Source organism: Lonchura striata, chromosome 5 (genome assembly GCF_050655825.1).
Source record: "Lonchura striata isolate lonStrDom1 chromosome 5, ASM5065582v1, whole genome shotgun sequence".
In the NCBI taxonomy this organism is placed as follows: Eukaryota; Metazoa; Chordata; class Aves; order Passeriformes; family Estrildidae; genus Lonchura; species Lonchura striata.
Genome location: NC_140707.1, coordinates 71,566,250 through 71,580,755, shown reverse-complemented (window position 1 = coordinate 71,580,755; position 14,506 = coordinate 71,566,250). Strand labels below are relative to the sequence as shown.

Sequence of the window (14,506 nt, the reverse complement as noted above, 5' to 3'; positions counted from 1 at the left end):
CTATATCAGCCAGGAAATCTTCAGCTGAGCCTGCACCCCCGAGGGAGGCAGAGCTGTGGTTTATCCAAACATGACTTTTATTGTTAAATGGCTGAAGAGGGAGCTGATAACATCAGTGTCCCTGATGATCTCACCTCACTGGAGCAGCAGCATTGACACAGGGAGGTTGATGAGCATGCAGACCCTGCTGGCTTCTGTGTGGAGGACAGATCCTGCTCCTCCAGCCTCCTGGGACAGGACAGACCCTGCTCCTCCAGCCTCCTGGGACAGGACAGACCCTGCTCTTCCAGCCTCCTGGGAATCACTGTCCCTCACAGCTGCCCCCCAGAACACGAGCTCTGCCTCCTCTGCCTCACTTCTCACCCAAGGCTGGAATTCCAGGCCATGCTGGATGGGAATCAGAGCAGCCTTGTCCAGTGGAAGGTGTCCCTGCCCATGGCAGGCTTGGACTGGATGCCCTTGTAAGGTCCCTTTCAGCCCAAACCACTCTGTGGCTCTAATTCCATAAACACCCTCAGAGTGTTTTTTTCCGCCCTGCTTTGTTCCCAGAGTTGTTGGAAACAGCCAAGTGCTGGAGCATTTGCTCTGGTGGATGAGGAAATTTTGGGATGCAGACCCTCATCAAAGTGCCCTCAGTATCCCTAACAATTTCCCCCTGTCCATACATAACCTGGCACATTTCTGCCTCCATGGATTTCCCCAAGTGCCTGTTGGGGCTAGGCAGTGAAAAAGACGTTTTGTGTTGAGAAATAAATCCCCAATAAACTCCAAGCCACCTGATGTGATCCAGGACCACGATCTGCATTCAGAGCTGGCAAAGAGAGCTGGCAGTCCAGCTGGATGCTGGCAGTGATGGGACATGGATAAACACATCCCTTCCCAAATCTGTGCTGGTACCTGCGAGGTGGACTCAGCTCAGGGCTCTGGGCATCCCAACCCAGCCTGGGAGGCTGGAGCTGATGGATCCCACTGGTGATGTTGGGGATGAAGCCAGCAGAGCTGGGACTATCCAGCAGCATCCCCACAGGATCCCACTGGGAATCTGCTCCTGACCTTCCAGGTGGTGATGCTCCAGCCTCAATCCAGCAACACTGGGAGAGGCAGGGATTTATTGGGAGGTTTTTTTATGAGCAAGCTGTGGTTGGGAATGGGAAAACACAGCCAGATTTGGGGATTATCACAGGGAAAAGATGTCGGTTCCAAACTATCCACGTTTGGCTCTGAGCATTACACAGCCCCAAAGAGTCCCCAAGTTGCAAAGCCACAACGGAGATGTGGCACTGACCCCTACTGACAAACTCCTGCCCCAGCCCTGCACCGGAGAAGGGCTGTGCCTGGAAAGGGACACGTGGATAACAGCAGGGACGTGGGAATGCTCCTGGTCTTCCAAAATCCCTGGGGAGGCAAAGGATCCTGCTGCTGAGGAGCACCTGCCCCAGGCCCCCTGCTCCCACTACCCAAAACAGATGCAGAGGAGCCTACTGGAGATGGAGTATATTTAAAATGCAATGAAAAACCCAATTATTGCATTTCAAACTGACAGAGGGCAGGGTGAGATGGGATAATCGGAAGAAATTCCTGGCTGTCAGGGTGGGGAGGCCCTGCAAAGGGTGCCCAGAGAAAGTGTGGCTGTCCTTGAACCCCTGGAAGTGTCCAAGGCCAGGCTGGATGGGGTGTGGAGCAGCCTGGGATAGTGGAAGGTGGCCCTGCCCATGGCAGAGGTGGGATGAGATGGGATTTGAGGTCCCTTCCAAGCCAGCCCATTCTGGGATTCGATGCTGATGATCAGGGACAGGATGGGAAATGAGCAATGTTCAGTTTATGGAATTCAGCAGCGTAAGGACCTTACGGAGCAGAGGAATGATGGGAACACACGAAGGATCTGCTCACACCCTTCCCTTGGGAATAATGCCTTTGATCAGCAGGCTGCACTTTATTCCTTTGAATACATACATTTTGGCTCAAAGCCTGTCACTCAGGCCAAAAATGGTCTCTCTCAATTAAGGGCTTCCAGGACAGCTCAGGACTAATAATCTATTTCTGGGTATTTCAAAAGTCTCACAGCCACGTGTGCTGCTTGCAGGATGAGAAATACTGAGTTTGCAATGCTCTCAGCAGTCCCTTACCAGGTTTTCCTCTTCCCAGTAATTTCAGAGCTCTAAGGACTGGAAGAGGATCTGACTTTCCCAGCACATCTCAGCAGTGCTGTGGAAGAGAAATTTCATTGAAGGGATGGTCATGGAATCCTAGAATGGTTTGGGTTGGGACTTCAAAGGCCACCTGCTTTCAACCTCCTGCCATTTCTTGTCCCCAGGAGATGTGCAGAGGCTGGAAATCCACTTCCCCAGCTTTTGCAGCTCCCCACTTGAGTTTTGAGTGTGAAGCAGTTCCATCCCACCTCAGAAGGGTCCAGCCTTGCCCTTCATCACCCTCCCCTCTTCCACAGCACTCAGCTTTCCACAGACCTTGCTCCCTGCACCATTTCCAGCTCAGGAGGCACCAACCTCGTTGCTGTCACCGAGAGCAAAGACAAATTGAGGCTGCAAATAGCCCCCGGGCTTGTGACCAAGAAAATGCCAGCAGTGAGGAAAGCCATCTCCCAACCTGCCCACCGTTGGGATTTGCTGGCAGAGTTTTGTCCCAGCTATTCAGGACTGTTGTGTGACCTGAGCTCTGGCCTCTGGAATAAATCTGTTTTGACCAGATCCACCTCTTCTCCCCCTGTGAGGATGAACACCCTCACGAATTTGGGTCACAAGTCAGGTGTAAACACAACTGGGGACTGGTTGGAGCAGCCCTGGAGTGGTGGGATGCTGGCTCCACATGGATCCAATGCAGATGGAACTGCAGGATTTCCTGTCACACATCAGTAGAGCTTCTCCTGCAACCAGGGAGGAGAGAAATGGGCTTTTTATCTTGGAATCACTCACCCCTTCCTGCTCAAGGGCAACTAAAGTGACTGAGATTTGGGGAAACTACAGAGCAGGGCTCAATTGTCTTTTCCAGTGTAACTTGTTGCTTGATGAGCTCCCAGCAGCAGCCAGGGAACAACAAATGGGATGTACAGACACGTCCCTGGCATCAGAAGCCCCCAGCACTCAGCAGCAGGGAGTGGCCTTTCCTTTCACCATTCCTAGACAGCTGAAACCTCTCCTCTCCTCGGAGAACAGGCTGGGGAAGTGCCAGGCTTTGCAGGGCAGTCCCTCACCTTTCCCCAGCCCAGCTCTCAGAGCTCGCTGTGCCTCCTGCCCTGCTTGTCCCTCGCTGCCAGCCTCGGGGCCGTCCCCCGCAGGCCCCTCCCAGGGGAACCGCCTTCCTCTGCTGCGCTCGGCTGGGATGGCTCCTCCCGGCTGGCAGGGTCCCCTCCGGGGCTCTTGGGCGGCTGCTGCGCTGGGGAGTCCCCAGGGTGGGGGGACAGTTCAGGCACGGATGGCTCCATCATCTGGAGGAAGTCATAAGCAGGGAGTGGTGGCTTCCAGTCTTCTTCAGACAAGGTACCTGAGCAGCAAATACAGCCTCAGTTAGTAGGTGAAGAGTTATGCCCCATCTCTATGGATATTTCCCTTTCTGAGGAATTATGGCTTTTTTCCTTCCCATTCTAATGAATACAAAATTAAAAATATTTCCTGAAAGATCATAGAACCACAGAACAATCTGGGCGGGAAGAGACCTTAAAGATCATGTCATTCCAATCCCTGCCATGGGCAGGGGCATCTTCCACTATCCCAGGCTGCTCCAAGCCCCATCCAGCCTGGCCTTGGACACTTCCAGGGATCCAGGGGCAGCCACAGCTTCTCTGGGCACCCTGTGCCAAGGCCTTATCACCCTCACAGGCAGGAATTCCTTCCCAATATCCCATCCATCCCTGCCCTCTGGCACTGGGAACCATTCCCTTATCCTGTCCCTCCATCCCTTGTCCCAAGTCCCTCTCCAGCTCTCGAGGAAGACAGATCCACACTGGCTTTCTCCAAAGCCTCATCAGGCTGATCAAGACAGGAGGGATGCAGTGAAAAGCTTCACAGCACAAGCCAACCCTTTATGTCCTAAAGACCCCAGTTAAACAGCAGCTTCCTCATCCTTCCCCATCCAAAAAGAAATGCAGGAAGGTGCCTGAAAAGCAGCTACTTCTTACACTGTCAACTGGGAGCTGGGAGGTTTTTTATGAGCAAGCTGTGGTTGGGAATGGGAAAACACAACCAGATTTGGGGATTATCACAGGGAAAAGATTCCAAGGTTCCAAACTATCCACGTTTGGCTCTGAGCATTAAACAGTCCCAAAGCAAACTTGTGAGTGTGGGCATTCTCTGTTGGCTGGACTATTTGTACTTCTGCAGCTCTAACAAGCAGAGCTGGTTTTTCCATCGTTAAATTCCAGGGCAGACAATTTATTGCACGTAGTATCTTCTCATAAACACACTGGAGCTCACAGTGTGTGCTTGGGAATGTTATGAACCTGTGTCCACTTACTGCTGGGAATCTCCAGTCCTGCTTGGAGCCTCTCCAGCCACGACAAGATGTTCATCTCAGTGATGGACTGCTCTGAGGGGAACTTGAACACCTGACCCCCGGCATGGAAGTTCACCCAGAGGAGGACGGGCAAGGGAGGAGTGGTGGAAAAGTAAGTCCTCAGGATCCCATATCCCACCGGAGTCTTCTCCCTGTTGGGAAGAGGAGATTCAGGTTTGGCAGTACAGCAGACTGAGAGCCAAAAAAAACCCCACCAAAGCCCTTGGGTCACATCCAGCAAAGCACAGTTTGGTGGGATTGCAGAAGCATTATCCCTGGAAGTGTTCAAAGCCAGGTTGCACTGGGCTTGGAGCAACCTGGGAGTGTGGAAAGTGTCCCTGCCCAAGGATGGGCTTTCAGGTCCCTTCCAACCAAAAACCATTCTAGGATTCCCTGATTCTAAGCACTGTAAACAGCCTGGATGTGTGAAGAAATCCTTGAGCAGGACAGTCTGTAGGAAGGTGGGAGATGTTTTCCACCTTAAGTTTCTAAGAAGAGGTGGGAGAAGAGTGGGACAGGTCCTGCAGCCCCCAGGGTCAGACCCTGTCTGCAGGGACAGCTGCCAGCTCCTTCCACTGCAGTTCCACAGGGATGGAAAGGCAAATTCCTCAGGTGACACAGAGGAAACAGGACACTGAGACAGAGGGACAGCGAGCCCCAGAGGTGCTGAGACACTCCAGCACTATTATAAGGCTTCAGGTCTGAGCTGGCTCTTGCCCCGGGAATATGGGCTTCTTTCTAGGATGAGGGAATTTTGACAAGGACATGAAGTGACAGGACACAGGGAGTGCCTTCCCACTGCCAGAGGACAGGGATGGATGGGATATTGGGTAGGAATTATTTGCTGTGAGGGTGGAAAGGCCCTGGCACAGGGTGCCCAGAGAAGCTGTGGCTGCCCCTGGATCCCTGGATGTGTCCAAGGCCAGGTTGGATGGGATACCTTGGACAGTGGAAGATGTTCCCGGGCATGTCAGGAGTTGGAATGAAATGACCTTTAAGGTCCCCTCCACCCAAACCCTTTTGTTTTGTGGCACTGCCATTTTGCTCTGGCACAGGAAGGCTTTTTGTGTCTCAGGAAGGCAGAGCAAAGGCAGATGTGTAGGTGGGGAAGTTCCAGGGCTCTTGTTTCTGGTGCATTACTGGCAGCCCAGTCCCCTTCTCTCTGAGCACATGTGCACTTTCCCCCTCAGCTAAACTCCAGCCCACGCTGGACGGTGCTTCCCAGACTTCAAAGCTCGTTATGATTAAGCCACTGAAGTTTCTCTGGGCTTGGGGAAAACAAACAAAGGCCAAAAATTCAAAATGCAACTAAGAAGAGGAGGATGAAAAAAAAAAATCCCCGTTTCTACAATTGTCTATTTTTTAGGTCTTAAATTAATTTTGTTGCTTGAATATTTTTAATTTATGGGGCTTCTGGTTGAACCTTCTTATGAAAACTTTCTTTCCCCAGTCAATGACCAGTCATTCCCTCTAATTGCTGGTGGAAAATCACCATAAGACATTCCAGGAGGGCAAATTTCCTTTTTTTTTCCTTCCCATATGCACTTCATTCCATCCCAATAAAAATGCAAATAACACCAGACCCAGGGTCGAGCTACAACAAGCACTGGAGAACATTTTCCTCTATTGAAAACTATTTCTGCAATCAATTAAATATTTACTAATTTTACTTTGTCAGGCAATTTTTGCAGTTGCCCAGAACGCTGAGTGAACCATTGCTCAATGGTTTGACCTCCCAGCTCCTGATGACTTCAGACCCAACATTCACATCACCAGCTCCTGTTCTCAGTAATTGCAGCCTCAGGGTTTTTTTTTCTGCAAGGCTCAGAGCGAGTTAATGGAAAGAAGAGATTTTAAACACTCACAGGTTCAACCAGCAAGCCACAAACGCCTGTTGGGGTCTTCCTTTTGCCAGCTTCAGCATTTCCCTGCTTTCCACCTGACTGATGTCACCAGCACTGAACAGGATGAGGAAGGGCTTTCCGCGCTGCAAGTACTGGGGCAGATTTGGCACGGTGATTTCTGGCTGCAGGATATCACAAACAAGAAATTGGGGGTTATGGGGAGGAGAAAACAGGAGAAAATTCCAATTTCTGCTCTTATATGAGGGTGTAGGGGCTAAGCAAGGCTGCAGTGTCTGTGTGGAATTGGGAAGCAGGAAGAGGACTGGGATTTTGGTGCACTTGGAGATGTCTTTGCCCAACCCAAGTGCACCAAGTCTGTGGGAGCAGCTGTGAGCTTGGAGATGGGGATGTGAGCAGAGCAGGCAGAGGCTCCAAAAGGCACAGGGAAAAAGCCCTGGGAATAGGGAATAAACCAAACAATAATTGTGACAACTAGCAGGTGAGTGATTCTGAGGCCAGTCCCTCAACTCCGGGGTCTCCTACTTCAAGACCACACAGCAAAGAGTAGATTTCTGCCCAGACTCCCTGCTCCAAGTCATAAAATTTAAAAACAAACTCAGCATGATAAAAATAACAAGTGGACACGGCCGTTCTGCAGAACTCCACGCTATAATCAGGGCTCTGTAAATGACTGCAATGGAAAAAGGACATTTTGATTTTATTTTTACTCACAAAAATGTCCAGCAGTTCATGTCTGATGGTCTGCACCATGTCCTGCACGCTTTGTTTGGACAGAGCGATGCCTTCCATGCTCCGGCCACCGCTCCGGGCCAGGAGGAGGGCAGGGGGGGACACAGAGTATTTTCGGGATCTGAAAAAGAGGGATGGGCACAGGGGGGTTGGACACACCCTAAATGTGCTGCACACAGAGCTGGCATCCTCCTCAAGACATGTCCCATCCCTGGAACTCTCCAAGACCAGGTTGGACAGGGCTGGAAGCAGCCTGGGATCGTGGAAGGTGTCCCTGCCATGGCAGGGGGTGGAATGGGATGAACTTTAAGGTCCCTTCCAACCTAAACCATTCTGGAATTCTGGGATTTTATTCCTACTTCCCCTTCATTTTCACACTGACAGTTGGGTGATGGAAAAACCCACCCAGGGCTTCGCTCTGCCTCCCCAGCCAAGGCAAACAGAGATCTCAGATTCCATCCAAGGGACACAACCCACACAAAACAACCTCCAGGAAATCCAATTTTTATCTTTAGTGAAGAAACCCAAAAATGCTGATGAAGTCCAAGCCCCACACTGGAGCAACACACACAGACTGCACCCACCCACTCTTGGTGGAGTAGTCAGATGAGCCTTTGTTCCACAGTGCCCTTCTGGCAAGAGGGTTCCAGGTACTCACAGAAAAGCTGAGAAAGTGGGAAAAGCAAAAATCGGAGAAGTCTGAGCAAAGAAAGGGCAGGGGGGGACACCAAGCCAGAACAGCAATTTTTTGGAAGTTTGAGGAACTTCAGCCCTGGAGGCTCCAGATGGCAATGCCCAGAGGAAGGGTGTGACAGGGGAAATCAGCTGCCTCTGCAGCTTTTGGGGTCATGTCTGGTTGTTTTTTGTTTTTCTTTTTTTTTTATAAAGGCTCCTGGCAATTTTTCAAAGGCTGTGACAGCAAAGAATCCCAGAATGGGTTGGGTTGGAAGGGACCTTAAAGCTCAGCCAGTTCAACTCCACTGCCATGGCAGGGACACTTTCTACTGTCCCAGGCTGCTCCAAGCCCTGTCCAACCTGACCTTGGCACTGCCAGGGATCCAGGGGCAGCCACAGCTGCTCTGGGCACCTGTGCCAGGGCCTGCCCACCCTCCCAGGGAGGAATTTCTTTAGGTCATCAATGACACAACGAGTGGATGAACTGCAGATAATTCACCTCCATGGTTTCCAACTCTCATGGAAGCCTTTCCCATCTTCCATCACAGCATTTATCTGTCTGGGACTAACACAACCACTGCAAACCTCACCGTGAGCTGATGTATTTACAGTTGATTAAGTCTGGCAAAACCCCAAAAAATTTTAACTCAGGGATTTTGAACTTATTAAACTTCTGTGGATTTTAAAGAGATTCTTTGGGTTGGTCATGGCTCAGAGGAGTGAGGACTCTTGTTCCCTGTACCTAAAATGCATCCCCTTGTCCAGCAGCCTTGGATAAGCATCTGTGAGGGGCTGAGGCACTGGAAGAGAATTCCAGAGAAGCTGCCCCTGGATCTCTGGAAGTGTTCAAGGCCAGGCTGGACAGGGCTTGGAGCAACCTGGGACAGTGGAAGGTGGATGGGCTTTAAGATTTCTTCCAATCTAAACCATTCTGGAGTTCTACTCTATGATTCTATAAGAAAATATCCTACATGCTGTCAGAAAATCACCCAATTCCCCAGCTACACTCTATCCTGAACTCCCTTCTCTCTTCCTGGTGCTGAGGGATTTTGCTGTTGCTCACCACAGCTTTCTATTTATACAGCAGGACCATTCAGTGGGTAACACAAGTCTTGCATTTCAATCAGAAGCATCTGCAAACAAATACTTGGCAAGAATCTCTGACATCGATGTGGAAATAAGCAACAACCTCATGCAAAGCATTTCTTCCTCAATGCCTTTTTCCCCTTAATTAGTGACCAGCCCAGCAGGTGCCTGCTGAGCAAACAGCTTTGCTCACAACAGCCTTTGTGTATCCTGTAGCCTTTTTTTTAGCTCTGGAAAAGGTCTACAGGATACACAAAAGGGGAATCAGCTTTCCATGACCTGGGAGCCATAAATATTTTCTCCTTGGGCACTGAGCTCAAGAATGACTTTTCATTTTGTGAAGAAGGGAAGTGTGCCTGGCTCTTGCATAAGGAATTCCTGTAAGTGTTTACTTTCTGCTTACAGTTGAAGTCCATCAGCTACAGTAGCTTCACCCACAAATCACTGCCAAAATCCAAATTTGGCAGAAGGACTATCAATATAAACTGCACTAAATATTCCTGCTAAACAGGAGCAGGCTGCAAACTCTAGGAGCAGGGAGGTGAATTCTTCCATGTGTCAGCTCTGAGAGAACAAAGGCTTCTTCTACTGGTACCTTGAGAGATCACCCTGTCCTCTGCTTTTTTTTTTTTTTTTTCCCTTCTATTTCAGCTGGGCTGAAATCCTCAGGGAAGAGAAGTCTTAGCTGATGCCTGGAGCAGTTTGGTTAATAGAGACGTAATAGAGACATATTCCCAAAGTATTTACATTTTTATTCTCTGTGCTGACCACAGAAATGTCTCATCAGGAATGCATCACACCTCTGAGGAACTAATGAAAAGAATTCCCTGCTGCACTGTAGGCTCTTAAACCCACACCTGGAAAACAGGCCAAGGACCTCCTGGGATTTTAAACTCTGCCTTGATAGCTAATTCCTGATGGAAATGAGATGCCAGAGCAAGCTGGAGATTCCCCCTGGATCCAGCTGCATTTCTAGGCACTGAAGGACCTCTCACACTCCAACCCAAAGGATTTTGTCCCTTGCTGGAGTCTTAAGGACACAGGTAAGATCCCATTAATTCCCACTTGGCTTAAAGTCAGGGATGCAATTCCACCAGGAATGCAGCTCCAGGGCAAGACAACATTTATTTCCCAGCTTCCAAAGCCTTTTCCAGCACCCAGACTCAATGTCCACTCCACTCCTAGCCCAAATAGTCACAAGCAGCTTCTTTTCTGGCTGTTCTTGGCAACTGGGGGCAACCACCAGAGCAAGGGAAGGCACTGCAGTGGCTATCCATCATTTTTACCTCATGGAAAGAGAAAGGCAGGACTTTTCCTCCCTCACACACTGATGGTATATCTTTTTCCAGGCTGTTTTTTTTTTTATTATTATTATTATTTTCAGAAAGGTTTGCTCTTGTTTGTGTGAGAAACACAACCACATCCATGGGGGCTGAAGGGCTGAAAATGAAAGTGAATATGAACAGCAGGAAGGTGAACCATGGACAGGCTGAGAACCAGGGGCAGAGCCAAGGTGACAATTCCCTTTGGATGAGTCCTCACCCCTCTCCCTGCAGGAAAAAGTCACTTATAGTTGTCCCTCAGCACACTGACACTTGCTCCAGGCACTGCCTTTCACTAAGTGCAGATCAGCTTGAATTCTTCCCAAAGAAAAAGAAAAACCACTTACAAAGCCAAGGCATCATCTTCAAAATACATCCCCATCCTTACGTGGCCACTTAGGATGTTTCCTGCCTCTTCAAAAGCTTCCCTGGCTGGAAAAAAAGACAAAGACATAAGAATAAATAATAGAAAGAGAGGTGTTGTGGTTTTTTCCTGGAAACCTGATCGATGCCTGCACACATAACATCCTGCCAGAGCAGACTTGCAGGAACTAAACCAGGATTAGAGGCTCCCAAGAAATTAGTGCAGCTCAGGGCTGCAGGCCATGGGAGGAGGAGCACACAGCAAGGATTAGGGGAAAATTCCCATTATGAGAACAGTGTTTGCTCTTCAGCCACCAGCACTGAGCCTCCAGGATCTGCAGGACAGAGGCACTGCTGGAAAATGAAATGTTTTTAAGGACCTACAGTCCTTAAGCGTTCTTGGAAACAGGAGACCAATTATAAGTCTAAACAGAAATCTTATAAATCCCACTGACCTTTGAGAAATGATGGATGATGACTTTACTGGAGTAGGGCTAAGAGCCTGGAGATAAACCAACCTTTCCCTCAAGTGTCTTTTGGTTTATCCAGCTCTTCCCAGCAGACTGAGGCTGTTGCAGGATAGGGAAAACCAGGCTGGGCTGTCTTGGTCACAGCTGAGACTGAGAGCACAGCTCCAAAACAAAGCTGACTGCAGAGCTGCTTTATTCCCTTATAAAAAGCCTCCAATTTCACAGAATTCCAGAATGATTTAGGTTAGAAAAGACCTTAAGCTCATCTCGTTCCACCCCCTGCCATGGGTAGGGACACCTTCCATCAGACCAGGTTGCTCCAAGCCTTGTCCAGCCTGGCTGTGCTTTCAGGCAGTGGATCCATGGAAAACCAAGCTTTGTGGGAACGTGCAAGGCATGGTGGGGAGCTTGTGAAATGCAGAGATCAGAGCTCCACACAGCTGCTGCCAAAGGTGGGGTGAGAACAGGGAGGATTTCAACACCACCACCCCCCTCCTCCTCTGCACTGAGCAACTGAAAGCAACAAAACCAGCTCTGCTGACCCAAGGAGAGGGAGAAATCTCACTCTTTGGAGAAGCCAGGTTTTTCCTGAGGATTAAGGGGGTATCTCAGATACAGCCATGATATAAATTGCTGTCACACACCAGTGACTGTTCCTGAGGATGTTCACTGTCACAGCACAGCTGGCCAGCCCAAGCTCCTGGGAGCAGTGACTCAGAGCTCAGTAGATGGAGCTGCCTCACAATTGGTCCCTTTTTGGTTCTTTGAGTCCTGTTTTGCAGCTACACTCAAAGCTGTATTTTCCACTGTTTCCCACGTGGCCCATAAACTTTCATTTAAACTGTTTTCCTTTTTAAATGGAAGGAGTTCCTTAAGGAGTGGTTCATTGAGGGCTCAGTCATTATCATAGAATCTCTGAATGGGCTGGGTTGGAAGGGACATTAAAGAACATCCAGTGCCACCCCTGCCATGGGCAGGGACACCTTCCACTGTCCCAGGCTGCTCCAAGCCTGTCCAACTTTGTCTGGGACACTTCCAGGGACCCAGGGGCAGCCACAGCTTCTCTGGGCACCTGTGCCAGGGCCTCAGCACCCTCACAGATAAGAATTCCTTCCCAATATCCCATCCATCCCTGCCCTTTGTCAGTGGGAAGCCATTCCCTGTGTCCTGACACTACAGGCCATTGTCCAAAGTCCCTTTCCAGCTGCTACAGAGAAGCCATTCTTGGATGTTGCTTTCCAGCTCTTCTGGTGTTTAGTTATTTGATTTTATCAGTGCTGAAAGAAAAATTCCCATCCCAAGTTCCTCCACCAAGCCTTAAATCCTCACTTGAGATATGAGCTTGTCTTGAAGTGCTGCCCCGGGTCAGCCCTGGCTGCAGGAATTCCCTCCTAAGTCAGGACAACCTCCAGCAATACCAGCAATACTTTGACCTGATTTTGTCCTCACTCCCAATCACACTTCCAAATTTTTCCCTATTTCTGGCTGTACTAGACCCAGAGCCACACACCAGCCCAGATTTCTCCAAGTTCTTTGTAGTCAAATCCCCTCCCAACAAATTCACACAGCTCCACTGCAGACAGGAAGCACTTCAAAAAATCTATTTCAATATTTCCTAGGAAATCAGTCCCCCCTGAAAGCGCAATTTTAATTCCCTGAGGGGGCTGACCATGCTTTGCAGCACCATCCTTGAGCTGGAATCCCAGCTGCCCTGAACTGCACAAGCACAACTTCACTGCTTTGGGAACAAGAAGGACTCAAAGTGCCAGATGAGGAAGGGTCTAAAATCCCTGAAAAGTTTTGGGAAGCAGGATCTGAGTCCCTCTGGAAGGAGGCATCTTCTGACCACGCTCCTCAGCACAGCAGCTCCCATAGGATCTCTCCTGCCTTCCTCACTTGGCTTCCACTGATGCTGCCAAGTCCTGTGAGGCACCAGAGCTCAGGGATATGTTCAAATATTTCAATATTTTCAAATATCCCTGTGGGTTTAGGACAGTTTTACGTCATAGGATGCTTCCAGTTTCTGCATCAAAACCAAATTTCTGTCCTAAGAGTACTCAGAGTTTCCAGGAAAACCTCGTTCATTGCCCTCATAACACATTCACTTCATCCTAGTAAATTTTATTTAGGATTTTTCCACCAAGCTTCTTTTAGCTCAGACCCCACAAAGGGCTTGTTAACATAGTCCTGATGGTAAGGGTTGGAAAACATCCAGGATGTTTTTAGCAGGACATCTCATTGCTCTGTTGCAGTTCACTAGAAATGACAATGACCCCACTCCCTGCTGCTCGGGGTTAGAGCAGGAATTCTGCCATGCGAAAATAATTAGGAATACCAGATAAATCTGCAGGTTGATAATAGGAACAATGTGGTTCTCCTGACTCCAGCAAGGCTTGGTGCCAGAACAGCTGGCTCCAGGTTCCTGCTCCCTCAGGCTGTTCTGCATCACAGCTCCAGCACCCTCAGGAAGTGGGTGGAGAAGACATCCCAAATTTCATCTCCCTGTGGCTGAGTTACCCCAGGCTGAGGATGCCATCCTACACTGCAGATGGAATGTGCCCTGAGGGAAGAGACAACCCCACAGAATCCACAAAAGCTGTCTGGAAGCCTCCAGGGCCCTTGTCTGCATGGAAGGAAATGAGCAACAACTCTGTAGAATCCCAGGATGGGTTGGGTTGGAAATGGCCCAAAGCCCATCCAGTTCCAAACTCCTGCCATGGCAGGGACACCTTCCACCATCCCAGGGTGATCCAAGCCCTGTCCAGCCTGGCCTTGGACACTTCCAGGGTGTCAGGGGCAGCCACAGCTTTTCTGGGCTGGATGAAAGGTTTTTTGGGATCAGTAGGATTTTCTGCTGTATTTACCAGATTAGATTTCCAGAGGAAAGCAGAGAATTGGCTGTCAGCTGGCTCAGGGAACACAGCCCAAGTGTTTTTTAGTTGGTTCCAGGCATCCTATCTTGTTCTTACCTCTTCCCTCTGGACCCTCTCAAGAGAGAAAGTAGCTTGGTGCATTCAACCAAAGTTTAGAGCACAAGGGAACTTTAAAACAAAAAATAGTCTGAAAGCTTGATCTTAAGTAAGATCGGGAAGTTCTCCTATTTTTAAGGCAGCAATTCCCAGGGGGAGCTGGCAACTGAGAGCCTGTGGGGTTGGAAGATCTCAGCTCCCAACTGTGAGACCCTGCCAAAGGGGGCCCAGAGAAGCTGTGGCTGCCCCTGGATCCCTGGAAGTGCCCAAGGCCAGGTTGAACAGGGCTTGGAGCAATCTGGGATCGTGGAAGGTGTCCCTGCCCATGGCAGGGGTGGAATGGGATGGGCTTTAAGGTCCCTTCCCACCCAAACCATTCCATGATTCTGTGATTTGCCTGAAGTTCTCTCTCCAGACTGGCTTTATCCCCTCTCCCTTGGTAATACGTTGCACTTCTGTGTCCATCTATTCCAAAATCCACAAGTGGATTTCATTGAGTTGTTCACAATTCATTCCTCCTG

At 49.6% G+C, this 14,506-nt stretch overlaps 1 protein-coding gene across 1 annotated transcript in view; it reads right to left on the bottom strand.

Annotated features, from left to right (window-relative positions):
- Positions 1–1,899: 1,899 nt before the first annotated feature.
- TXNDC16 (thioredoxin domain containing 16) overlaps positions 1,900–14,506 on the bottom strand; it is a 38,407-nt gene continuing 25,800 nt past the window's right edge. Inside the window, exons 17-21 of the mRNA XM_021538428.4 lie at positions 10,531–10,615; positions 7,083–7,221; positions 6,372–6,532; positions 4,468–4,658; positions 1,900–3,498 (exon numbers count right to left, since the gene is read on the bottom strand). Of these exons, the coding sequence (XP_021394103.3) occupies positions 3,227–3,498; positions 4,468–4,658; positions 6,372–6,532; positions 7,083–7,221; positions 10,531–10,615 (848 nt within the window). The 3' untranslated portion in view covers positions 1,900–3,226. The remainder of the gene's footprint in view (positions 3,499–4,467; positions 4,659–6,371; positions 6,533–7,082; positions 7,222–10,530; positions 10,616–14,506) is intronic.